The sequence below is a fragment of the Gouania willdenowi genome, chromosome 7 (assembly GCF_900634775.1).
Source record: "Gouania willdenowi chromosome 7, fGouWil2.1, whole genome shotgun sequence".
Lineage (NCBI taxonomy): Eukaryota > Metazoa > Chordata > Actinopteri > Blenniiformes > Gobiesocidae > Gouania > Gouania willdenowi.
The window spans coordinates 13,548,297-13,575,620 of NC_041050.1; the positions used below are offsets into that span (position 1 = coordinate 13,548,297).

General features: G+C 36.3%; 1 protein-coding gene across 1 annotated transcript; it reads left to right on the forward strand.

Annotated features, from left to right (window-relative positions):
* Positions 1-26,884, forward strand: slc9a8 (solute carrier family 9 member 8). Its single transcript, XM_028452069.1, has 16 exons — positions 1-378; positions 1,766-1,950; positions 3,666-3,746; positions 6,057-6,115; positions 12,388-12,471; positions 12,649-12,750; positions 12,952-12,986; positions 14,284-14,427; positions 19,062-19,203; positions 19,295-19,400; positions 19,488-19,604; positions 20,457-20,539; positions 20,627-20,738; positions 23,808-24,031; positions 24,722-24,868; positions 25,857-26,884. The coding sequence occupies exons 2-16, from the start codon at positions 1,830-1,832 to the stop codon at positions 25,968-25,970; spliced, it is 1,671 nt and encodes a 556-aa protein (XP_028307870.1). The 5' UTR covers positions 1-378; positions 1,766-1,829; the 3' UTR covers positions 25,971-26,884.
* Positions 26,885-27,324: the final 440 nt, after the last annotated feature.

Consider the following 27,324-nt stretch of genomic DNA (forward strand, 5'->3'; position numbering starts at 1 on the left):
ACATCCCCCAGCTAAAGCCCGACCAGGAAGTTGAAGCGTGACGTCATCAGAATACATGGAGCTGTCGACATGAAACTGCTCTTCTTGCTTTATTTCCAAACGTTGCTTTTAGGTTTAAATTCAGTGAGGTGAAAATGAGAGGATTGTGCCTCACATTGTTTTCGTTATTGTTTTTGCTGCTATTCTATGACCTGTGCGTGTCAGTGCGAGCTGAAGGACAACAGCAGTCGCTACGAGACAGAGATGACGACGGAGTGACAGAGTGAATGTGAACCATAAGGAAAATCCTTCTGCTGAAACTAAGTCACCATTAATAACTAAGGAAAACAAAAAAGAACTCGATCCAGACGAGCTTCAGAGGGATGAGCCGTCCTTCAGGTTCGAAACATTATTATGTACATGTATGTATATATGTTTGATGTGCATGTATAAATTGTATATATATATATTATCTAGAGCCTTGTTTGGTTTTTGTTATGGGGTAGGTGTGTATAAGCTTTTGCTTCAACCTACACCCTTTCAGCTGATTAGTTAGATAATCGAGTGTCGTTTGTTCAGTTTTTCTGGAGACTGCTGGAATAAAATTCTAATTATTATTATATTATGGCCGTGGCTATTGATACGGAAATACTGCCAGTCTGGTCATACGCAGCGTCCCTCATTGGCCAGTTTAGATAACGTGATAGGTGCACCACGTGACTTAAAGTTCCGTCAGTTTTATTTTAGCTCATATTTATTTTTAGCTACCGCTGTAATCCTTTTATTTCAGCCCTAACCATAACCCAGGAAATACCCTAAAATGTTTGTTTTTTACGTATATTTATTTTTGAAGGTTTTGAAATTTTAAATTTTAGATACGTTGAAATGAAAAAATATATATAACAAAAACAGGTTTTGAACCCTCGTTAGCAGAAGGAAGGATTCTTGAGTGCAGCGCCATAGACCACCCGGCCATCTTGACACGGCGAAAACACAGGCACATTACGGTTATGTAGAAAAAGTCCGGAAAATGTACTAGTTTCTGTATCAATAGACACTTCGTATTATTATAGTGTGCACATGGTCAAGTATAAGGATTAAGGATTCATTTTCAACATGTTGGCCTAGGAGTTGAAAATCCTAATTCATGATTTGAATAAGCTGAGTTTCTGAAGATTTTTATTTTATTTTTTTATTTTTTATCATATATAGTTTTGTTGCTGTTTTAAATGTAAACTGACTCAGGTGCACAAGCAGTTTTCATGCAACAGGGTCCATTCCAGCCACATATACAATACATATGGTTCTTATACCAATACACCACTGAGCAGCATAAGATGAGGACCTAGAAACACTAATACTCTACTTTTATTTAGATTTGGAAAAAAATCATAGTAAACCATGCAGGTACAGTATAAGTAAATCAGAACACGCTAGCAGGCCATGGTACAGTATACTTAAAGCTAAATGCTAATTTTCAAATTGTGGGGGTGGGATAATATGGGGCCACATAAATGTGATTGTCTGATCTGACGGCCACATTATCAACATTAATGTCAGCATTTGTGTTGCTTGTATATAGTTATTATAACTGTTATAACTATTATTATTGTTGTAATTTTTTGTGTTTTTGATACGGTTTCGATGTGTAATATTATTATTTTTACTGCGTAATGTTGTATGTTTACTATTCGGCTGCACAAAATTAGACCGAGGGCAGCATGTGGCCCCCGACCCGCCAGTTGCCCGTGTCTGCGCTCCACTAACATGCCTTTTTTCCCTCCAGGAAGCCCAACGACACCACCGATAACCACGGCAATGAATCCCTCCACTCCACAACAACCACCGCCATGCCAACCATCCCGGCACCACCGACCCCCAAGAATATTCTCCCTGTACAGACTGGGGTCAAGGCTCAAGAAGAAGAACAGTCCAGTGGGATGACTATATTCTTCAGTCTACTCGTTATTGGTTGGTTCTTATTGGTTGACGCTAAAAATGTACTTGACTGATGCATTCTGTTGATGTTCAAATCTGATTGTAGTCCAAGAAAAAGGTCGTCCAGAGTCCTTCCGAAAATCTATGTAGAAAATCATTCAGGATTATGAAAGTTGATAAAAATAAATACATTTAGATTAAAAAAACAAAAAAAAAACAGATGGTGCTTGCACATTCTAAAAGCCAAAAGTACATTTCAAATTATAACTAGTTTTCTAGGTACATTTGTTCCCTCCTACATGCTAAATGAGCATATAACTACAAGAATTTTAGTCTAGAAAATGTTATAGTAGGCCTATTACCATGAACTATAATATACATGATCTTTTAAGAAGCCAGACTTTTTGTTTTCTGCAAAAACAAAGAAGCAATTACTACTTTTCTCTGCAATTTATTATAACCTTTTTTTTGGCCTTATGTTGCCTATGTAACTACACTCAGCAATATTGGCTGTACTCTTTCTCCCTCAGGATAATTTATACCACTCTCCTTTCACTGTTTTGAACTGTTGCCCTCAGGGAGACCATTTAGAGAACAAAAATATCAAGGCAAAAAAAAAAAAAACGACTTAAAACAGTGTTTATCCCAGACCCATACTAGCGCTGAACTCCCAAATAACGTCGGGTGCAGTAAACCTCAGGAATTATTTCTAATCTGCAAATATATTTTATTGTCATTTTTTGGATGTGCACCATGACAATTTCCACTTTCAACTTTGTTTTATTTCTACAATGACAATAAATGTATTCTATTCTATTCTATGTTAATTATATTCATATTAATTCACTGTAAGCTGCTACGTAATACTTCTAGCTAGGCAATTTTATCTTCTTTTTCGAATAAGATGTTAAGGTTTTAATTTTTTTTTTCAGGAAATTTACTTTGATCTCCTATTTTTTGAAAACTTCCTGAAAAAAGCTGTCTGAATAAATTGAACCGTAAAATATTATAACTGCTACCCCTGTTCATTTTGTTATTGCCGATAGATAAAATCATAGTGTTTGCCTCATTGATCAATTAATCGAACATTATTTGCTCAAAAAAGAAAGGAAAAAGGTCAAAAGTGTTGCTTAAAAGTTTGTTTTTGTCTCCACCTTTTTTTTTTTGACAATTTTAGTCCTGTAAACAGAAATATACAAGGGATTTTACTTCATTCTTACTGTGAGTTCTTTGGTAGATAAGAAGGACAGTGATTTGCTTGTTCCCGGTATTTCTGATGATATTAGTATATCTACAGTATTGCACCCGACTCCGCAACTACACATCCCACAATGCAATCTGTGAAAATTTCAACGAATGCAATTGTGTACGGTGGAGATAAAAACAAACTCGTAGTTGTGAATGGTGTTTGATTAACTAATTTATGAGGCATACACTAATAATAATTATTTGGGGTAGCAGGTTTAAATAATAAAATGTCAAAGTTTGATACGTCAAACTGCTTTATAGTTATCCATCTAATGTAATCAAATTTAATATCTTGTTTGTACACCTTTCAATTAAACCTGTGTTCATTTCAGAGGTGGTTATTGGTTGGATAACTATGTGTTGGGAACCCGTTGGCATGATTAAAAATAAACTGAATAAATAAAATAAAAAAAAATTATTTCTTATGACATTGACGTTAATGAATGCATAAAAAAAAATATTCATGCAGTTTTTTCTTGTTTTTGAATGTCTTTCCTCAGGGATCTGCATCATCTTGGTGCACCTGCTCATCAAATTCAAGCTCCATTTTCTCCCAGAGAGTGTGGCTGTAGTGTCCCTTGGTGAGTGCACGAGACGTTGTGCAGAATTTCTGAAACATTTTGAAATCGTAGAAAGTAGTACTCAAACTGTTTGTCTTTTTTGTTTTTTAATCTTTGTGAAATCACTGTTACATTATGCTGTATGTTTTCCCTTAAATCAGTGGTTTCCAAACCAAATGGGAAGAAAAAAAAGTGTGTCCTATTTTGAAAAAAATTAAATTTGGACTATTACTACTAGAATTTACAATCAATATTTAACTTCAAAAGAAAGAAAGAAATACCATCCCATTGTTCCATAAGTCAAATTTTCAGATTTAGTTGTTTTTCAAACTATTCAAGTTGTATTTAAGGCCAAAAATGAATTATTACCTGAAAACCTTTAAAAGCTCTTTATTGAGAGTGAAGGGACTCACAAACTGAGAAGTAAAATTAATTTTAGGTCTGTGAGTGTGTGGACAACAAGGAAAAGCTTTTGTATAATTATCAGTATGTTGAATAAAGTTCTGGAACAGTTTGCCAATGGAAATGAAAGAGTGTACAAATATCAAGCAATTTAAAAGAACATATAGAGAAAATATCCGTATGACAATTTTGAAAATGTGTAATATGTCTTTTGTGTATTTAATCAAAATCATATAAAGATGAGACAAAATGAATATATTAACAGCAGCAATGGCTGGAAAACAGGATGCTGAAAATTGATTATTTGTTACTGTAATGTAGGGAAAGGGGTGGGACTAATATGTTTATACTTCCACTCAATCCCTTTTGAACACAACAAGTATGTGTATGCAGTAATATATGCATTTATTGTTTAGTTTTTTTCTGGAGGGAAGCCATCTGCATCAAATATTTTGTTTATTGCAATACTGTTACTTGTTTTATTGCATTTGTTCAAAATATAAACAGTATATCACAATAAAAAATAAGTATTGATAACTAATACTTTTAGAACAGTAATAAAGCTCTTTATAATAATGTGCAAAAAAATAAAAAAATAAATCATGCTCAAGGGCCCCCTAGTTTGGGAACCACAGCCTAAATCTCATAGTTTCCTCCAAACCCCTGTGCAATGAATCAATCTGTTTCATAATTAACAATTTCAGATTTATTTAAACTTTAAATAAATATAAAATATACATTTTAAAGCACAGATTACAACAATAAAGCAAACAACTCTGTGGCTTTACCTCTTCAACATATCTAACTAACTTCACATATCATGAAACATGTAAACATGTGGACTGTCCCGCCCTAAACAGCCTCACTTCCTCCCACTGCCTCTGCCAATCTACCAGTAGCCACACCTTTACGTTTCTGCATGCTTATCACAGAACATAACAAGGTTGCATTGGGTCGCATTGATATAGGTTTATGGATCAAGTAAGAGCTAAAATCATATTTACCTGTTTGCTGTTGTGACGCGCAGCCTTGTTTCTGTGTACAGTTCCGTATTCACTTTGATTGACAGTCTCAGAAACAGGAAGTTGAAGCCTATTGGCTGGGCGATCACAGCGATCGTTTCCATTTGTATAGGGGTCTATAGGATGAAGGAGGGACTTATATACATTAATGTATATGAAAAACCACCAGCAGTAGATCATAGTAAAAGACTAGTTAGGTGTTTTTTTCGCATTTCAAAAGAATGATACATAAACATAGATTTCTCAGAAACTCTGGATATCAGCTTTAAACACTCTGAACTTAACAGGACAGTAGAAGGCAGGACAATAAAAAAAATGAAAAAAAAGAAATTGCAGCCTTTGCAATTAGAAAATTGTGTTTTATGATATTGCGATAATATTGCAAATGCAATTAATCATTCAGCTCTAGTACACAGGACTAAAAAGATTGGGAACCACTGCTATAGAGGATTCTGTTAAAGGGAGATAACACTGTGCCTACATACCAGGAAGAGCCCATTTTCCTTTCCCATCATTTCCTTTCTCCCATCCACTTATTGTAAGACTTCCTGTGCACTATCCTTCTCCATCTGGCACCGCATGCTGGCTTATGGCTTAATTCTTTCTTCATCTTATCTTTTCGCTGCTCTTTACACAGCTTTGTGTGGCTCACATTTTAATTAATGTTTTGCTGTGCTAAAGTGCTCATGGCCCAAAGGGATATTCTCCTAGAAAATATGAAGACAATGGCCTTCTGATGCTCTTAAGATCTGATTCGCCCGCATTCTGCCGGACATTCATTCAGCACTAGTTCAATAAAAAACAGCCTTTAGGATCTCAGTTCAAATCTTCAAATGTAGATTGATTGTATTCTATATTCTGTCTAGTTGTGTGTCTATTGTTGTTGTTGACATGTCTTCTTTTCCAGGCATTCTAATGGGAGGAATTATAAAAATCATTGAGTTCCAGGAACTGGCCAACTGGAAGGTAAATTTTGATTAATGGATCATCCTTTCTTTTCTTTGGTTCCTGCTGCATGAATCATATTAGCGGTTTTAAGGCTTCTCACATAATTAGGTTTTGATTGAAACCCAAATAAAACACAAACGCACACATGAGCATTTAACACAAAAATGCAACATTGCAGCAGCTGCACTCCTTATGTCTGTAAAGGCCAGTTATGCTGTAGCTCAAGCCAAAAGGAGAAACGCTTTCCTCAGTTCTTGTATAATCTAATTTATCCAACTGCAAAATTCCCCGGGAACCCCCCCTCTACCAACCCAATAAGCATCTGTCATTCTTGTGCTTTTTTTCACTTTTTTTTCTCCGAGCTCAGCCTTTTTGCGCAGTTATTCATTTCCTGGTTGCTGTTTTTGTCACGAATCACATCTTACTATGGTATATTCATTTTGTTATTGAATCCCAGTGACACACAATTTTCTCCACTCCCTATATCTTTAGCTGTTACACATTCATCCATAAAACATTTTTGTCTTGCAGGCTGTAATTAACATTCCATGTTTTTCTTTTCTTTTCTACCAGTGAGTGAATGGATGAATAAGAGAGGTAGAGAGAGATGCAGAGTGAGTGGGGGAGGGAGAAAAAGAGGACAGGTTGTCAATGTTTCTTGCACACTGGGGCCCATTGTTTTCTAGCTTTGGGGGGCCCCCAATATGCTGCTGAGTCATCGACACTAGTAACCAGAGCCCTCGTAGCCTCTCTACTACCCACACTGCCTCTGTCCTGTGATTCCCTGTATAACCACCTCTGTTTGCGCCCCTCCTGCAAAAACTCAACTCCTCACTTGTTTATGTTTCCCACGACTGTTCAGCAAAATGCAGTTTTATATTTCGTAAGTGCTATAGTTCCAATACTCTATGCTATTAGGCTGGTTGTTCAGCTGCTTGGATATGACGGGGGGCTTTTTAGGCCACCACAGGCTTCACAAGACCCGGGAGGCTAATGATTTTAGTTTGTTTTTGAGAAAAGCCTCGCAGTATTTGAAGGGTCAGGCAACCTGTTCAGTGACTAATGCAGCTTGTGGGCACAGCCGAGATTCTGTCACTGCGATTTTTGCTCAACTTTCTAAGTCATGCATGCAAAGACTGTATGTACGTGTAAAGATTTGTATTTGCCTTTGTTCTTGCATGTAATTTAAACCGACTTCCTTCATTTACACATAAAGTAGAGCTAAAATATGTGAATATAACATTTAATAACAAGAGAACCAAGAGAGCGCTGCAAACCTCCGCTAAGAGTCAAATATTCTCTTTGTCAGATACCATGATAATTCACACTTTAAAGGCTCATTAGTAAACATACAGTAAGTCCAATTGTATGGGCACTCCCATTGTTTTTGATAAATTGTGATGAAGTGCACAATCCAAATCTCATCTGGATGAAACTCAGTGGGATAATTGAGGAACCAACTCGACATAACTGAGTCAAATTTCATAAAGATTGGTGATTTTTTTTTTTTTTTAAATTTGGCCTATAATGACTGATAGGGATCTCTCAATTTTTAATTTGATCCAGAATCAGTAAATTGATTCGTATCCCCTTCAAAATTTAATGGAACCTTCCATGACGCAAGGTCTATCTTTGGTTAAAATGTTGTCAAAATCAGTTAAATGCTTTTAACGAAATCCTGCTAACATTAATAAAAAGTGAAAGTTGACTGTTTTTCAGGAAATACATTTTCCATATTAGAAATGAATATCGAAGAAAAGCAAATTAGGTTTTCCAAATAAAGGTTCACAAAGAAATGTTTTAATTTGGCTTTCAAAATAAACCAACAAAAATAAAGTACAGACTGTAGCCACCTGACTACTTTTAGTCAATTCTGAGTCATTTTAAATATAATTTTGCAATGAAAGTTGTTCTGCTTCAAGATCTACTTTGAGGTTATTACCAAACCTATCAGCACTAGCCTATACACTAGGCCTGAGCAATATATCGAGATTTCAATATATATCGAGTTTTCATTATCGCCTTTATCAATATGTCTATTTTATAGCTTATTTTGTAATAAAATACCAGTTTTATGAGTCACTGCTTTCGCTACTTCTCAGAATAGCATGTAAAGCACAGCTAGATTGATTGCTGAGTGCTTCCTAACCCAGACCTTGTCCTAAACATCCACACTACAGAACTCACTCACACGTGCTGTCCCTTACAGGAGGAAAAGCCAAAAGTATCACATGCCATGCAGCTGTTTGTTAATAAATGTGCCTGTTTGGCATTTTACATCAGCAAATTGGCAACACTTTATAATAACTATCCATTATAAGTAGATCATTAATACAATTAGTTAATGAGTTATAAATTGCTTGTTGAATATTTTCTTATAGTTCCAGGATTTATAACTGTGTCTGATAGATAGCCAATAGATAACTTACAAGCTGTTAACATATTGTACATTACATTTTAACTGTATGTTAATGATTTATAACTACAGTGGGGAAAATAAATATTTGATACACTTTTGATTTTGCAAGTTTTCCCACTTCCAAAGACGGGAGAGGTCTGTAATTTTTATCATAGGTACACTTCAACTGTACGAGACAGAATATAAAAAAATCCACATAAACACATTGTAAATAATTTAAATGTTATTGCATAAAATAAGTATTTGATACAACATAAAAAATGAAACTTAATATTTAGTACAGAATCCAATTACAGATGTCAGATGTTTGGTATAGTTCTTGACCAACTTATATAATGTCAAGTTAGTAAATGTGGAATAGTTGCAACTTTAGAATAATGTGTATAAAGTTTTAACTTATACTTAACAAGTCATTAGTGAGTATTTTACTAAACGCTTATTCATGATCTATTACTAATTTACAAGGTACAGTTATAATACATTAACATACAGTTAATGTGTAATTTATAATTTGTTAACTAGCCGCTTATAAGTTATTTATTGGCTATCTATAAGTTACACTTATCCATCCTAGACAAACTGTTAGCAAATATTCAACAAGCAATTTATAACTCATTACTAACAGTTTATTAATGATCTATAAACTACTTATAACGGATAGTTATATTATAAAGTGTTACCAGCAAAGGTATCTTGTAATTGTCTTTCTGGTAAAACTGAAGTTTTAATTATCAAGATTTATATCGTATATCGCCATTTTGAATAAAAATATAGAGATATGAATTTTGGTCCATATTGCCCAGCTCTACTGTACACTTTTAATTGCTATGGCTGCTACAGTATTCTACCTGGCCACTTTTAGTTTTAACTGGTCTATTGTTGACAGCCATGGAGTATGTAGTAGTACATCTTCTTTATTAAAGGCTGACTATGCCTTGTCCTTTGGTTGGAGGGCCGACACATTTGCTGATCTAGATCGCCAGCAGGACTCCCTTCCAAGCCTCCGAGGGTGTGCAGGCCCCTGAGGCAGCAGCATGCTGTCATGGCTAAATCTGACCTCTCCCTTTTTTTTTTTTTTTACCACCAATCTGCTTTCTATGTCTTTTTTCCCCCCCATTTCTTCCCTTGTTCGCTCCATCCAGCATATGAATTGAAGATTATTCTTTGTTCTATTTTCTGGTATTCTTCACTGCTTTTTCATCGGTCCATGTCTCCCCTGTGCTCTGACACAGATTGGAAAAGAGCGTACAGTATGTGGATATGAAGAAACATGCTGGCAGCAATGTCTCCCAGGCAAAGTACCTGATTTAAAAAAAAGGTGAATCTTTTCCGCACTCCCGATATTAATTTAATCTCCTCGATTTTAAAATGTTCCCGTCTGTCCAGTTTAATCAGCAATGTGCTGTAGTTTAAGCCACCAAAGGCAGACACTTTTTTTAAAGGATTACTTTCACATTTTTAAGAAGCAGAGTGACAGAAAGAGGAACGTTTTTTTTTTTAATTGTGGTTTCAGGGGCCCTTTTCACATTTGATGATGTCATAGGCTGTTCAGACCGAGCCTCCAGGGAGCCCAGATTCCTAACGAGAGTTTCTTCAGCCTATTTCCTCACTCATCCTCCACCCCTCCTAGATTTTTCACTTATGTTTCTACCCTTTTTTAACCACATTCCTTTCATTTTTGTCATTCATCTTTTTTTCATTTAGCTGAATTTCTGTCTCAGCAGTTCTTCAGAGTGAATCCATCCTCCGCCCTTTGGTTGGATTGCTTTATTTCCTCATTTGAGGTGTGAGGATCTCGCTCTTTCAAATAATATCAAATCAGCTGGTCTTCAGGCTGAAGCTTCACGTAATAAGATAAGTTGACAAACTTAACATTTGGGTTAATACAAGCTTCACATATAAATTTAGCCTTTCTATAACACAAATAGAATTATATAAAATACAGAAAATAACCAGTGGCATAACCATAAACTGGTGCTAATGATGGAATGATAAATAAATATGGTTATAGTTCCTTACCTCTTTGGACTTATGGAAGTGGCTGCATAAATTGATTGCACAAATTCCTTTAATGACAGACATAGGTTGATATATTTTGTTTCATTTTTGTTCTTTATTGTATTTTCTATATTTGGTCATGGCTCCCTTATTGTTTAAAGTTCATTCACAATAATCAAGTGAGTAAATGGTGCTCAAATAAAAGATAGTTTTTGTTAATCTCTTCACGGTTGTTGTAGTTTTTTCACCAGCATTAATATATTTATTTACAGTATTTGTTTGTTTGTCTGTTAGTAGGATTACGTCAAAAGTACGCAATGGATTTTGATGACATTTTAACAAAAGATAGACCTTAAATTCAATATACTGATTCTGGATCAGTTTCAAAAATCGAAAAATCCCTATTTCTCATCATTGGCGAAAAATTCATATTTTAGTTTGTCATTGACTGATAATGAATTTTCACGTCGGGTTGGTTCCTCCAATACCCAACTGAGTTTAATCCAAAACGGATTTGAACTGCACATTTCATCATGATTTAAAAAAATAAAATAAAATGGGGGTGCCCACACATTTGGACCTACTGTATGGTTATTAATGGGGCTATACATTTCTTCCAAGCCTTTAAAGTGTGAATGATCATGGTATAATGATCACGATCAGTGATCCATATAACTGCCAACATCTGGCAAAGAGGATATTTGGTGTTTGGCAGAGGTTTGTGCTCTTTGAGTGCTCTTGTTTTCAATTCATATTGTGTTTTAAAATGTCAACAATTGCTGTGTAAGATCATTGATTTCTCTGGACTAACATTTGTGTGTGAATATTAATGATCATTTTTTGTTTCTCCACAATCTGTAATGTTTTCTTTGGCTGCAATTTTGTTTGAAGGTATCCCACATAAATCATCAAATATAGAAGTCATTATCTCCATGTCAGGTTGCTTTTAGAATTGTTTGGAGGGAAATTACTACCAACTTTGTGTTATAAAATGATTTATTTAACACAAAGAGGGAAGTTGTTGTTCAGCTGGATCCATGAGATAATATATTTTACATGAACCTTCTTTTATTCTTTCTCTGTACTGACTTTGACATTATGCACACACTTCTCATACACTCTCTGATGCAGGAACACGTGGTGCATCACGCACGGACACATTGGCAGTTGGTGCGTAATGCACCGGCACATGATGCCAATGCTTGATCTAGGAGGATGGCCCATTTAGCCAAGAAGCAACAATGATTTCATTATATTACTGAAATAAATCAGAGAGCGTCTGACACAGAAAAGCTGTGTGGAAGTGTGTGTCTACTTGAATGAATGAAAGACTGTGAAATGAAAACATTTGTAGGTAGTTCTCTACAATCCTGGAGCAAATAGTGTGATGCACATTAACTCTGGTTCTTGAATCAACAAGATCCAGAGTTCATCTGCGCTGTGATGATCTGGCAGCTTAGCAAAGCCCCACCCTTAACACTTTCTTATCTATCATGACTAAGTATAGGGTCAGCAGATAGTCTGTGAACAGTCAAATCAGCAGAAGTCAAGTCTTTATTTAAGGCTGAGAAATAACTAAGCACATTCTTTATTAATTAGTTTCTCGTTTTGGTTTATTGAAGAAAACAAAATGTAAAGATATCCGTCCATCACAAAATGATCACAGAAGGACTGAATTCTCTATTTTCCTGTTATAAGTTCATCCTGACTGCACTCAGGACTCAGCATTTTCCATGTACCTCAGCAGTTTGTTACTGTTGGCCAGCTTCCCTCTCCAAACCAAGGTTGTAGTCAATAGTCAGCCGCTGGCCTGCTGCACTTTATTTACTTTACAAATGTGGAATGTGTAACTGTTTCTTCTCTTTACTGGAAGGAGGAGGAAATGTTTCGGCCCAACATGTTCTTCCTTTTGATTCTGCCACCTATCATCTTTGAGTCAGGCTACTCTCTTCATAAGGTACGACAGACTTTTTTCAGAATAAAACACTTGATTATTATGTATAGTGTAATACAACTCACAGTAAATATTCACTCATCCATGCTTCAATTGTAATGCTGACAATGCATTGTCATTTTTGTATTAGCGTGCTACCAAGCTCATGAATAGTTAAAATTAATGTCAATGTATGTGCAGGGGAACTTCTTCCAGAACATTGGCTCCATTACTCTGTTCGCTGTAATCGGCACGATCATTTCTGCCTTCATAGTGGGCGGAGGGATCTATTTTCTGGGCCAGGTAAGGATTGGTTAAGTAAACAACTCTGTCATTGGCACAAAGAAATGCGGAAGAGGGTCAATGTGTTTTGATATAATGCTTTACGATGTCGACTTTTCGTCTTCCTGCATGTTTTTACACTATGGCTTATTATAAGATGTTATTATTACCAGATCTCTCTATTCAACTCCTAAATGTCCTGTTTCTTGTTTTAATTCTCAGGCTGATGTGATCTATAAAATGACAATGACTGACAGGTGAGTGGGGAGGAAAAAAAAAATCAACGTTCTTTCCTCCTTTATTCATAAGGCCTCCAAGGATTTAAATATTTTACTTGAAGGCATAAAAACCGCCCTCCCTTTGGTTTACAATTATTTTAAGAACTATTGGATTACAAAGTCTCATCCCCCACTGACACAGACGGCCTTCTGTTGAGTTTGGAACACTTGCCCGTCTCTGTAACATAAGAGTTCATCTTTTGGCCAGTTTCAGACAGTGAGATAATCTTTCTGCCACAGATAGCTGACACCATCACTGTGTGTTTCTCCCCTCCCGGGTGTTTATTTAAAAGTAATCTGGGGTTATTTTAGGTCATTTTTAATGCCCAGCCAGCGTGTGTTCCAATGTTCAGGTGCTTTTTTTTTTTTTTTTAGCTTTTTCCGTTTGCCAACTAAACGGAGGAAGGCAGCAGTTTCTGAAAGCTAAAGAGGTGTTATTTACAGCCGAATAATGTCATTTTACTCACAAGTGCCAAAATCATTAAAGATGCCGCTTTGTTTGACAAAATCGTCACACACAAGGAAAAGAGAAGAGACCAAGATTAATTGAAAGAGACCAAATACTGGTTGATGTAATTAAACAAGTTTTGATGAACTATGGCCAGGTCCGTACAACGTCCCTGCGCCGAATGTCACGCACCACATTCTCGAGAACTCAGTGAAATGACTCGGCTCCACCGAGTAAAACAAGTTGTGCGACGTAAAATTATAATCTACGTTGAATTGCTTTTGAAACGATATATCACCCGACTATAAATGAAATTAATTAAAAAAATTACCGGAAAAGGGGGTGAGCCCCCCCCCCCCTTTCAAAAAGGTCTCTGAGAGGCTCTTGACATCTACTCATAGAATATCCATGTCAAATTACAGCCCAATTAACGGAGGACTAGTCATATGAAAAATGGGGATCTTGTACCAAACTGCATTCCAATCTAACGAGAACTAACGGAGGAGTAGTCATTGGAAAAATGGGGCCCCCGGGGTCCCCCTGATGCCCCGTGACACGTACGGGGTAATGTGCTCCATTTATACATTGGTATAGGCCAATGATTTGGTACCACTAACCATCGTAATATTTGACTCGCAAATAAATGAGATATTTACTTTATTTTTTTTTTCTCATTTTGTCTCTCATAGTTGAGGTATACCTATGATTAAAATTACAGGCCTCTCTCATCTTTTTAAGTGGGAGAACTTGCACAATTGGTGGCTGACTAAATATTTTTTTGCCCCTCTGTAATCATTAGCAACTTCTCCTCTTGTCGTCTCACTGTAGCTTTGCCTTCGGCTCGCTTATCTCAGCCGTGGACCCTGTAGCTACCATCGCCATCTTCAACGCCCTCAACGTAGATCCGGTCCTCAACATGCTGGTGTTTGGTGAGAGCATCCTCAATGACGCCGTCTCCATCGTCCTCACCAAGTAAGGGTCCGATCGGTCCACTGACCAGTGCACCATCACATTGGCACATGCATGATGTTGACAGATTTTTGCAGCAGCAGCCTCGAGGACCACATGCTAAAGGATTTATACTAGAGGTCGACCGATATGGGATTTTCAAAGGCCGATGCAAATACCGATATTCTTTAAAAAATTCTAAATCTAAAGCCGATATACGTTTTTTTAAAGGACGTTGATTATGAAAGACAATTGAAACACTCATTTGATATAAATGTATATATTAGAAATTAAATTAAATACACCAATAGAACTCTTAACATTTATTGAACTTTAAATATACCCGTACACAACCAAGTAAAACAAAAAGTCCAGGACGGGGAAGTAGCAGTAAAGCACGACAACAATGTGCAACGAGTCGGTTTAAACTATTCCAAGCTTCTTTCTTAACTTAAAGTATCTAGTAATTAAGTTCATTAAATATTTTAAAATATACAATCAAACAGTAACCTGAAAAGTGGTTAGGATAAGGATATTCAATCAATATTCAATCAGGCACTATTATGTAATATACTTATTTGAAAGCGTATTCTACCTCTCCCATGCTATTATTATTATTACTTTTTTTGTTGTTGTTGTTGTATATTCATATATCCGAATGGATGTTTATGTTTTTTCTTTTTTCCTTGAATGGCTACTCTAAAATGCTAAATAAATAAATAATGATAAAAAACATTTTAAATATCGACCAATATTTAGTTTATACAAAAGAATCAGAACTGTCAACAGGTTTCTTTCTCCTAAAAGCATGTGCAGTTACACTCTGAATGTTTATTTATCTTTTAGGTATTGATAAAGGAATAGATTATGTCTTTAATCAGTAGCCGTTCATCATAAGGCGTGGCTTTTCTTCAGATAGTTTAGTGAGGTTATGCTGATTGTGGACAAGCATGTTACACACAAGTAAGTCTGTGTTTGTGTGTAATAGATATTCAAAAGACAGGAAATCCAAAAACGGTATTAAATACATAGTCTTATTTTGAGCGTTATGATTTTGTTTTAATAACATGGCTATCCAGACTCCGGCATCTGTATGTACGCAATGTTGCACTTTATTGATTTAGAATAAAACAAATGCAAAGTAAAATGTGTGTCGAAAAAAGAAATGCAAGTATTTACAGCTGAATTTAGAATTTAAATACTGATCTTTTAGGAATGCATTTCTGCCATTGTTTGACTTTAGTTTGTTTTCGTCAAGATAGTTTTTTTTACTCCTTTCGTTTGTTTTTAAATGTCAATTTGTAGTTGTTTTTTTTTTTTTTGATAAATTACAGAGAAATTAATGTGAATCAAAATACTGAGATTGTTATTAAATCTGAATGCAGTTTTTTATTTTTATTATTCCATTATTTATTTATTTTCAAAAACCTTTGTTGTAAAGTAACTTTAATGTTACCATGAATCGCCAGCACAAATTATTTCTTGTAAACTTGTAATTGTCACCATTTCGGAACTTGTTGTTTAGCAAAATAGTAAATATTGTTTCGCTTTTATGTCACAAACTTCAGCGTTAACTTGTCTCTCCATGCCCAAACTTGTTTGAATTGAATCATCTGCATGCACACACAATCATTAGCGACTGAAATGAAAACACAAAGTTTGTTGTTATTAAATGTGAATTCCGTTTTTTTTTTAATTATTATTATTATTATTTTTTTTTTATTTATTATTTATTCATGTTCAGAAACTTTTGTTGTAAAGTAACTTTAACCATGAATAGCTAGCATGCTGTTCATGTGCTTACTGTATATTGACTTCTACAGATACTTACACAAAAAATAACAGAAAAACATTCCAGATGTACAAAAGCATGCTGAACATTTGCTCTGCATTACCGGTTACCTCAGGAATTTCCTAAACTGTACAATAATAAGAGTGTGGGAGGTACAGGATGTTTATATTTGAAAAGCGAGATTGCGTTTCACATTATGGGCAGAACAAAAGCCCTTACGTTTTTTTTTATTATTTTGTTTTTGTGAATATTTCTGGTATTTGCAGCATATGAACTTTGTGTTCTTCATTTTCTAGTCGGGTTATCGTTTCATACACGCTTTAGTGGATTCATATCATGCTGTCACATTTGAAAACACAGACGACGGGTGACAGAGGATGTTTTAAGTGCAGCTATAATAATGGTGTCACGGATCCTGGTGTTGACATAAGGTAGAGTCTGTTCAGACTGTCTCTCACAAATGTTTCATGAGCAAATTTCCACTACGTCACTCACAACCAGACGTAAAGTTGACTGGCGAGTTGGACACACTTCACAGGAATTACTTGTTTGTTCCTTGTTTGTCACTCACTCTTGGGTCTTTATTCTCACTTTATTGCTGCCTTATCTTCCCTACTCGCAGCGTGCTAAATGTGCAAAGTGATCTCAAGTGTGTGAACACACTCCTGAAGAGTAAATGAGAGCATGAATAATAGTTAGATAGAACAGCCCTGGCAGTTTGCTTGTTGTTAGCACATCAGCATAGCTTTCCAGTTTGACCCACGCTCATGCTAACGCTTGTACGTGGGTGCTTGGTAATAGGCATTAGCCTCAGGTTACTGATTTAACCGTGCGGTCGAGCCGTTTGTGCGCTTCCTTTATAATCAACTATTGTTAATTATAAAAAGGGGATTTGAACTGATGAAAAAAATAAACCGTCAGTCTTCTGTTGAGATTATGCTGACAAAATTAACCTCGCCAAAATAAACTAAAGTGCAATTGTCGGAGTGTTATCTTTAATTCAATTCAATTCAACTTTATTTATGCAGCGCAAATTACAACAATAGTCATCTTGAAATGCTATCAAAATATAAAATACTTAAGAAAAAAGAAAAAAAAACAACAATTATACATGAACATGCATCCGCTACAGTGGGGAGAAAAATCATCATTTAATTTTTAATGATAGATAAATGATTTAGTACATTTAACTTATTTTATTAATACAATTAATATAATACATGAATTAATCATTTAATATTTATTTAACATATTGTTAGCAATATTGATTGATTAAATAATATTTTTTGTCCCGTGTACCTCTTTCACATTTTCGTCAAATCATTTGTACCCCTTTCCATATCATAAGTACCTTATCCATAATTTCATATGCATTTTTATTTGTGGAACAGCAAGCTCTTCTAAATGTGTCTCGAAGATTGGTTCTTCAAATTCAAAACAATGAGTGGAATTTAAAGTGGAATTTAGTTAAACTACAACTTTTATGTGATTACTTCAATAGTAAGTAAATAGTGTCTTTTGTAAAATGTAGCTAATTATTGTCTCCTATTGTCAGAAGTGTGATCAAATGGCCTCGACATCATAAAATAATCCTGTTTCAAGAAATTACAAGAAAATATAGTGTTTTATTTTGCAATAGTACTGTTAGTTTGTGGTGAATTTGTCTAAAAAGGAACTAGGTAAATTTCCTAATTATTTTTGTTAAATCAGGAGTACCCACTGCAATGTGGTCCCGTACCCCTGTTTGGGAACCACTGATTTAGTCCAAATAATTGGTTCATTTTAATGAAATATTTGTGCTACACTTTTCTGTGACGTCCCATTTCCTTGTCGATGACTCATTAAACAGGTGTCATGACGTATTAAGTATTTGTTTAGCCAACACGATTCCCAGTGTAGGATTACAAACTCCATTCACACTCATCCACATGCACACATTCCAGCCTTCATCATTAGTGGAGTGTTCGTGCCCCCTACTGACTGTAATGTGCATTACAACACTAGACATTTAGCAGTGGCAGTGCTCCTCTGTAGTAATCAGAGATGTAAAGAGTGCTGTTATTAGAAGTACTGTTACTTGATTGAAATCGTACTCAAGTACAAGTAAGTTATACATAAAATACTCAAGTACAAGTAAAAGTAGCTCAATTAAATAGTACAATTTTCTGACCTTACCTTAGCTGAAGGTCTGGTAGCTCAGGTGTTGGTCTCCCATCTTTTAAAAGCTGTCGTTTTTTCTTAAAAGAAAGTTTCTTTATCGTCTCTAGCGCTGTCATCCTGCCTGTAGCGTTATCCAGCCCACTAGCTAGAGAACGTAGCAGCAGCCACGTGATATCAATTCACTAATGCACTCTGAAGGTACGTATAACATTTAGCATAGCGCGGTTACGTCCAAAAGCAGCGTAGAGAGCTGCCTTTTTACGTAAATGGTTGTCATCTTGGGGAACTGACTGCACATGCGCAAACACTCAAAAACACGCTATGGGAACAGAGGCAGAGCAGCAGTGTTGTTTACGGAGAGGATGTGGCCTCCTCCTGCCTTACAGTGGAGTGAGTGTGTGCAGCGTCTCTGCCGTACCAGGAAAGAGCGATGTTTAGTCATTTAGGCAATGAAAAGCACAAAATGCAGACACTTTCAAACTTAGAGATACTGTAGGCTATCAGAAATGGAAAAATATATAATTTATAATTATATCATAATTAAAACAAATATTCAAAATATTAATTCAGCCTTGGGTACGCACTGCCTACCTTGACTGCACATCACTGCATAAAAGCAACTCAATTACAGTAACGTGAGTACTTGTAGTCCACTTTCACCTCTGTAGTAGTGATGTTTCTTTTTCTTTATTTCTCTTTTTTCCAGCACAGCTGAGGGTGTTTTCTCGCACTCCGACAGCTCCATGGTGACGGGTTGGGAGACGTTTATACAAGCTCTGGGTAATTTCCTGACCATGTTCTTTGGTTCTGCAGCCCTGGGAACACTCACTGGAGTCATCTCAGCTCTTGTATCCAATCATGTTTGTGTAGTTCACATTCATGTGAAGGCTTCATGTTGTCATGGACTTGGTTTTTTAAATTTCTTAACATGTTGATTAGTTTCTAAAGCACTTTGATCTGCGAAAAACACCCTCGCTGGAGTTTGGCATGATGATAATCTTTGCTTACATTCCCTATGGGCTGGCGGAGGGGATCAAACTGTCTGGTGAGTGAGTGAATGTTTATAATAATCCTTTTAGAAGTTAAGCTTCTACTCCAACAGCGACTTTGCTCTTTTCCTCTCGATGTGCAGGAATCATGTCGATCCTGTTTGCTGGAATTGTGATGTCTCACTACACCCATCACAACTTATCACCTGTCACTCAGATCCTGATGCAGCAGACACTGCGCACGGTGGCGTTCATGTGTGGTCAGTGTCTCCCTAATCTGAACCACACATTTGTCTGGTTTTTTATCTTCTCGAACAGTGTTTCTCAAATGGGGGTCTGCGATGGCACTACAGGGGGTACTTGAGAGACACAGAGAGGGGAAAATTAACAGATGAAAGTACAAAGTATAGTATTTTACTAAATATTACTAGCAACTCACAAAACAACAAAAACACCCAAAATAAGATAAAAAAATATACAGAATAATACAAAAATTAAAAGACAAACAACGACATAATACACAAAATAACACCAAAAACACACACTAAAAGAGAAAAGACACACTACATGAGAGAAAAACACACAAGATCCCTACAAAATACATAAAAATAACAGAGAAACATACAAAATGACATAAGAAACAACCAAACGACACCAAAAAAACAAAAACTGAGAGAATAATTTAAATAATACCAACAACAAACAAATACAACAAAAACACACAAAATAAGAGAAAAAGATACTTTCAAAAATAAAAAGAACAGACAAACGACAACAAAATGATGATAGATGTGATCTTAGAACATGAACTGAAAATACAAGGGCTAGACTTGGTCCCACATCAGGAGGGAGATGACCATAAATGAAAGAAATTTAGAAATTAATCTATTCAGGAGACAGTAACTACTGTTTCATTGTACTTATTTACAAAAAGAGATTCTTTAAAATGTGTTATCACTCATTCATTCCATTATTATGCTCTATAGTTGTTTTTTCACAGTATTCTGAGCAAGATGTTGTAGTCGGACAAAGGGAGTACTTGAGGCAAAAAAGTTTGAGAACCACTTTTCTAGAATGTTCCCTAACATCTTTCTGAATCATTCTCTCCTCAGAGACGTGTGTGTTTGCCTTCCTGGGTTTGTCCATCTTCAGCTTCCCCCATAAATTTGAAATGTCCTTTGTGATCTGGTGCATAGTAAGTGTTTTTCATTGTTTCACTGCCTTCGTGGCTTTTGTTCTTATTGATCAACATCTGGTCTGACAGCTGTTTGTCTCTCTGCAGGTGCTGGTTCTTCTTGGCAGAGCCGTAAACATCTTCCCACTGTCGTTCCTACTAAACTTTTTCAGGGACCACAAGATCACACCCAAAATGATGTTCATCATGTGGTTTAGCGGTGAGGTGATACAACACGCTCAATAATAGGCCTTTGTGCAAGTGGAATGACAGGCAGTCGGTCCTTTGTCTGAAACCGCCCCGTCAGAAAGGTCACGTCCCTGTGTATTAGTGAAAGCAGTCACACGCCTACATCTGAAACTAGCAACGACAGTAAAACGTGAAAAGAAAAACATTAGATCAGATGTGGGCAACTTTTATCACAGTAGGGGCTGCAAAAATGTGATTGTCTAATCTGAGGATCACATTATCAATATTCATGTCATCATCTAGAATAACGACAAATCTGAGCATTAATACAGGTAAAAAGACGAAGAGTTTTGTGGTCATTTTATATATTTTTTTCTTTAATTTTATGTGTTTTTGTTGTTATTTTGTGTATTTTAATTTTTTATTGCAGCTTTTTTGTGCTATTGGAGTCATTCTGTGTGTTTTTGGAGTGTTCTTTCTTGTTTTGTGTGTTTTTGGAATCATTTTGTGTATTTTTGCTGTTATTTTGTGTGTTTTGTGCTATTGGAGTCATTTTGTGTGTTTTTGGAGTGTCATTTGTTGTTTTATGTGTTTTTGAGTCATGTTGTGTATTTTTGTTTTTGTTTTGTATCTGTTTTTGGTGCATTCACTTTGGAGGCCACACAAAATTGAATCGAGGGCTGCATGTACCAGTTTCCCACCTTTTTCACCTTAATACATCCTTCTCGTAGTCCCTGTGAAGATAATACAAGTGTTTATGGGGTGATTGGGGGGTCTTTCATCTCCCCCTGCTGTCTCTGAAAACAGCACTTGCAACTTTCCTGTCTCCAACCCGGTGGCCAGACGTACTGCTTTACGGCAGCCCATTGCAAACACACATCGCGGCAACAGGAACGCACACACACTCGCAACGCAGCACTCCGTCAGGCAGCACACACACAAATATCCATTCATCTATCTATCTATCCATCCATCCATCCATCTTCAGAGCCACTTTGTCAGCACACAAACACATGACACACATTTCCACACTCCCTTCCGTATTACTCCCACATAATTCATTTATTTTACTTGTCTGTGTGAAAGCACCCTTAGTGTCACTGTTGTATTAGGAGATTTTAAAAGGTAACTTAAAATGTATTGAGAATACAATATGACAAAAGAGAACAGATATGACAAATTACTGATAAAGCAAAGCACCAAGCTTGCACTAAAACTCTCAGAATTGCCACACAGTAAATCACAACTTCAAAGTACAAAATAGTTAATCAATAGTTAAAACAAGACTAACAATGTACTAAAATCAAAATAAAATAAAATAAAAGGATGGGAATGAAAATAGCGTTAGCAAAATTCAATGTTTAGCATTTGCAATAGCTTAAAGAATTATCTATTTCCTCCTATAAAATGTCCAGAAAAGATTCACTTGGATTCTCTGAAGTCCAAAAGTCCTCCACGAGTGAAGGTGTGCGCACCTATCTTTATGTCTTTATAACTCTGTAATGGACTGGTGACCTGCTCTGGGTGTGCTCCAGCACCCTGTGACCCTAATCGTGATCAGCAGCTATAGATGATGGATGAAGGGATCTCTGTATTGGTGACATGTGAGGAAATGAAATAGGAACCTTCAGAAGCCAATGAGCCACTGACTAACCTCACAATATTACAACATCACAGTCCAAGCAATACTGACTATACTGTTCAACATCAATTTACAAAAAGTTACCCAAAAAAAAGCAAAGTGTGCACCTCAAGGACATAAGAACAATTGTATGCGATTTTATTTTTTATAAAACACTTCTCACTCTTTAACTCTCTTTCTTATGTATGTTTAAATGTTAAACTACATCTTTTTTTAAAATAAATATGAATACAGCTCTTCATTTTTCTTTATCCACTATTTTTTACCCACTGGGTCAGAGGTGGGCTACTTCTATCACAGCGGGGGCCACAAAATTGTGTTGGTGTAATCGAAGGGCCACATTATCAACATTCATGTCAGCATTTAGAATAATGACCAATCTGAGCACTAACACAAGAAAAAAACGAGTTTATCGTAATTTTGTGTGTTTTTCTGTCATTCTGTGTATGTTTGTTGTTGTCTTACTTGTTATGAGGCCTTTTGTGCATTTCTGTTGTCCTTTTGTGTATTTTTTTTTTTTTTCTCCCAAAAAACATGTTTTTTGGAGTCATGTGTATTTGTGTCATCATTTTTGCATTTTTTGGAGTAATTTTTGTTTAATTCTGTTGTCGCTTTCCTTGTTTGTTAGTACTATGGGTTTGCAAAGTCATTTTTTATGTTTTTCTTGTCTTTTTGTGTAGTTTTGTTCTCATTTTCTTTCATTTTGTATATGTTTTGAGTCATTTTGTATATCTTTGTTATTTGGAGTAATTTTGTGTATTACCGTTTGTTCAAGTTTGTAGTAGGTTTGTGTGTTTTTGGAGTCTTATATATATATATATTTTGTCTCTTACTGTATTTTTCTGCAATGTTGTAATTATTTGTATCGTTTAATGCATTGCTTCTCAAACTTTTTTCACTAAGCACCACCTCAGAAAATACTTGGCTCTCCAAGGACCACCATAATGACCAACATTAAAATACAGTTGTGTAGTTTAGTATTCATTAAAAACAAGGCAGAGGTTTTATTTAACAAGTATGTCTAATATTGTTGGCCACTGTAACATTACACACAGTGTGAACAGCAACTCTGCATTTAAATATAGGGAAATAAAACACTGTACTTAATTAATGAATCAAATAAAATTAATTTAGTGTACCACTAGATGGAGCCCGCGTACCACAGTTTGAGAATCAGTGGTTTAATGTATTCTTGCTTTTGTTTTGTGTATTTTTCTGTCAATTTGTATGTTTACTTTTGGGGCCACATCAAATTAGACCGAGGGCCGCATTTAGCCCCAGGCCACCAGTTGCCTATGTCTCGTGATCATTTGGTGTTATTGCTGCCACTATTTTTTTGTTGTTGTTTTTTAAATATCCTTTCCTGAACAGAAAATCCAATGACCAAAACAAACACTGCCCCTCACATACAGCACTATGTTTAGTCCAATCCATTATAAACTCTGTTGTTTCTCCTAGGGCTGCGTGGTGCTATTCCTTATGCGCTGAGCCTTCATTTGGGTCTGGAACCCATTGAGAAACGCCAGCTCATTGGTACCACCACCATCATCATCGTGCTCTTCACCATCCTCCTTCTCGGAGGCGGGACTATGCCACTAATCCGCATCATGGACATCGAGGACAACAGCCAGTCGCGTCGAAAAAACAAGAAAGACATCAATCTCAGCAAGACACAGAAAATGGTAATGGATGTTGCTCCCTGGTCACACGCACGCACACACACACCCCTCTCATCCACCATCAGGCTCTTACTGTTTTATACTGAGAGAAAAACATCAAATGATTGATGGTGGTTTATGCGAAGGACACTGAATCAGCAGGGAGGACAGCACTTTCATCACACAGATGCACTCTGGGAAACGCCTCAACTCTGGAAATTTTTCAATTTCTAAAACTGGATACAAGCAGATGCATTTTAATATTTCAGTCTATTGTGTTAGCACTAACGCGAGATAATGGGGTATTCTTTTGAAATGCGTATCGACACTGAGGTCATCGACTGCTTGTGGTGCTGCAGCTTCATGATTTATATGTAAAGTATTGGCATGATTGATGTCTTCTGAAGCTAAGTGTTACTCCCCTGAGGTACTTACAGCCTAGATCTATCAATCCCTTATTTCACTTGATGGCTTTCATGGCCTCTTTGATGTAAATCCTTCTCTCTGGTCCCTTTGCTCTTTCTCCATCATCTTTGTTCCATCTGTGTGTGATCTTAACTCCCACACCCTCACCACCGTCCTGCTAATTTATCTTATCGCTGCACACGCTTTCCACTCATTTATATCATTCACCTCTGCCTCCTTGATTGTTCCCACTGCTCTCATTTTCATCTGTATGTTTATCTGACTCCTTGTCTTGGCTATTTTCTTTAGGGTAATACCATTGAGGCAGATCACCTCTCGGAGCTCACAGAAGAAGAGTATGAAGCTCATATATACCAGAGACAAGACCTGAAAGGCTTCATGTGGCTCGATGCAAAGTACCTTAATCCCTTCTTCACCCGCCGACTCACCCAAGAGGTAAGAGTGACCAAAACACACAATGGTGTGAATCTCATGAAAGGTCACAGGTAATTGCTCACAATTGCTTTAAAGCTGCTGGAGACAAATAATGTGTTTCAGATAAAGACATAGTCTAGGCCTCATAGCTCAAAAGAACATTTAAAAAGTTGGAGTTGGCACTTAAAAGTTTGTTTTAATCTCCACTGTAAACCATGTTTGAGATTGTGGGAAAAGTTTTGTGCATTGCATTTTGTGGAGTGCTGTAGACCAGGGATTCTCAACCTTTTCAGCCCGTGACCCCCAAAATAAAGGTGCCAGAGACCGGGGACCCCCACTGTACCTGTAGGTGGTTGATCACAGACATGAATTTTGAAGAACAGTCATGTGGAGACAGGGTCATCTATGTGGAGGAATAAAGGGGAGAGCTTTTTGGGGGTCCATCAATAAAGTCAGAAAAATGATGATCCATTGTTCTATGAATCTGTGGTAACCACATTTATTTATTTATCTGAATAATATACACTGTTATCCAGGAAGTTTAGTATTATTTGGGCTGTAGTATATAGTCATCTTAAAGATGTAAATCCTCATTTTAATCAGAAATAAAATGGAATAAAAGGGACCAAAAAATGGTGGAAAGGGTTTATTAGTGTCGAAAAATGTCTTAAAAGTGGACATTTTTTAGAAAAGGTATTGAAATTTGATGGACAAGTGGCAGAATTTGGAGTAATGCAGCAAAAATGCATTAAAAGTAGCAAAAATATGACAAAAAAGTGATAAAAATAGGTTAAAATATGGCAACTTTGGTCTAGTTGCAGAAAAAGGGTAAAAATAAGCAAAATCTGGCTCAAAATGTAAAAACAATAAATAAATCCTAGTTTCTTGAAGGCATCTGGCGACCCCAAATGGGGTCCTTATCCCAAGATTGAGAACCTCTGCCGTAGACTGAATTTGATCTGATCAGGCTTTGTTTCAGTGTATGATTGATGTCGTTGGTGTTTGACAGGATTTGTTACACGGTCGAATACAGATGAAGACGCTGACCAACAAGTGGTATGAAGAAGTCCGTCAGGGACCGTCGGGCTCGGAGGACGAAGAGGACGAGGCCGAACTCCTGTGAACACAATTAACTTTATTTGAAAAAAAACCTTGAACTGCAGTCGTTAGTCGTTGACGATGACGCGCCCAAATGTTCCTGTGTCAAATTCTCATCAACGTGCACTTTTTTTATAGGTTCTCTTGCCACTCAAAGAACGTGACACTGCTCTAGTCTGTGTGTGAGTTCACAGTACAAAGCAATGTAGTTCACATAAGGTTTGCTCAACAACTCACAAACATTTCTACATCCAAATGAAAGAAGAAAATGGAGATCTAACTATTTAAAGGTATAAAATAGCACTTTTTCAGTTTCTTTCAGATTGGGGGACTTATTTTGTGATTTTGACTCCATCCTTAAACTGCAAGTTATGCTTCCATTTAAGCAGAGTTAGAGCGGTTCGACTGAAGGCTTAAATGTTAAGTGGGATTTGTTAAAGCCACAGATTTTTGTTCAGATTAAATTAATCCATTCTGTCCGAGTTATGTTTCTGAATTAATATGTTTTACTTACTGTATGTGCATGTGGAATGAAGATAAAGTTCCTTATGATGAATGAGCCAGGCTTCCTAAAGAAATTAGAGATTTCATTATTAACCTGTTTTGAATTAAGAAGCCCTTAAAAAAGGAAATGTCTCCACTGCAAGCGTGCCACAGGAATATGGTTCATCAAAACGGATGATTCACTGTCTTTGTATTTTTAATTCATTTAATTTAAAGGTCCGTGCCACTGTATTTGCTAAAAGTGGGACAGATGATGTTAAGGTCTGTCTTGATTTGAACTATGCGGGTTCTTATGCAGATGAAGCCACCAGTGAATGTGAGTTGAGTGCGACTCATATTTATTTATTAATTGTTACTGTGCTATTTGTGGGGCAAAAGCTTTTATATAACCTCTCTGAGGGCTGAAGAATATTAAAAATATATTTCATGAACATCTATGACTTTCGATTCCATTATATGTCATGTGGTAACTTATATAGTCAATTTAAAAAAAAAAAAACACTCACAATTTTACTTTGAAAAGAAAATAACAGGCTTTTAACGAAGAACTGAATTTTTTTTAAGTCAGTTTCAGTGATCATTTCTTTAAAAATGGCTTTCCAATCTAGAAGCTGCATGAACTAATTAATTCTGGCATAGATTGCGTTGGGACCTTTTGGAGGTTAAATTGTGTCTTCCTGAGAATGAGAGCTAGTCACTGTCCTCGAGGTAATTACAAAACCTCAAAAGGTTAATGCTCAGTCTTGCTGGGTAAAATGTCCTGTAAGCCTAAAGACAAAACTCTCCCGTCCGTCCAGCCCTAAGGACCAGCAGACAGCCATACCCTTGAAACGTCTCATGGGATCTCATTACACATCCTAATGAGAGGGATCCTA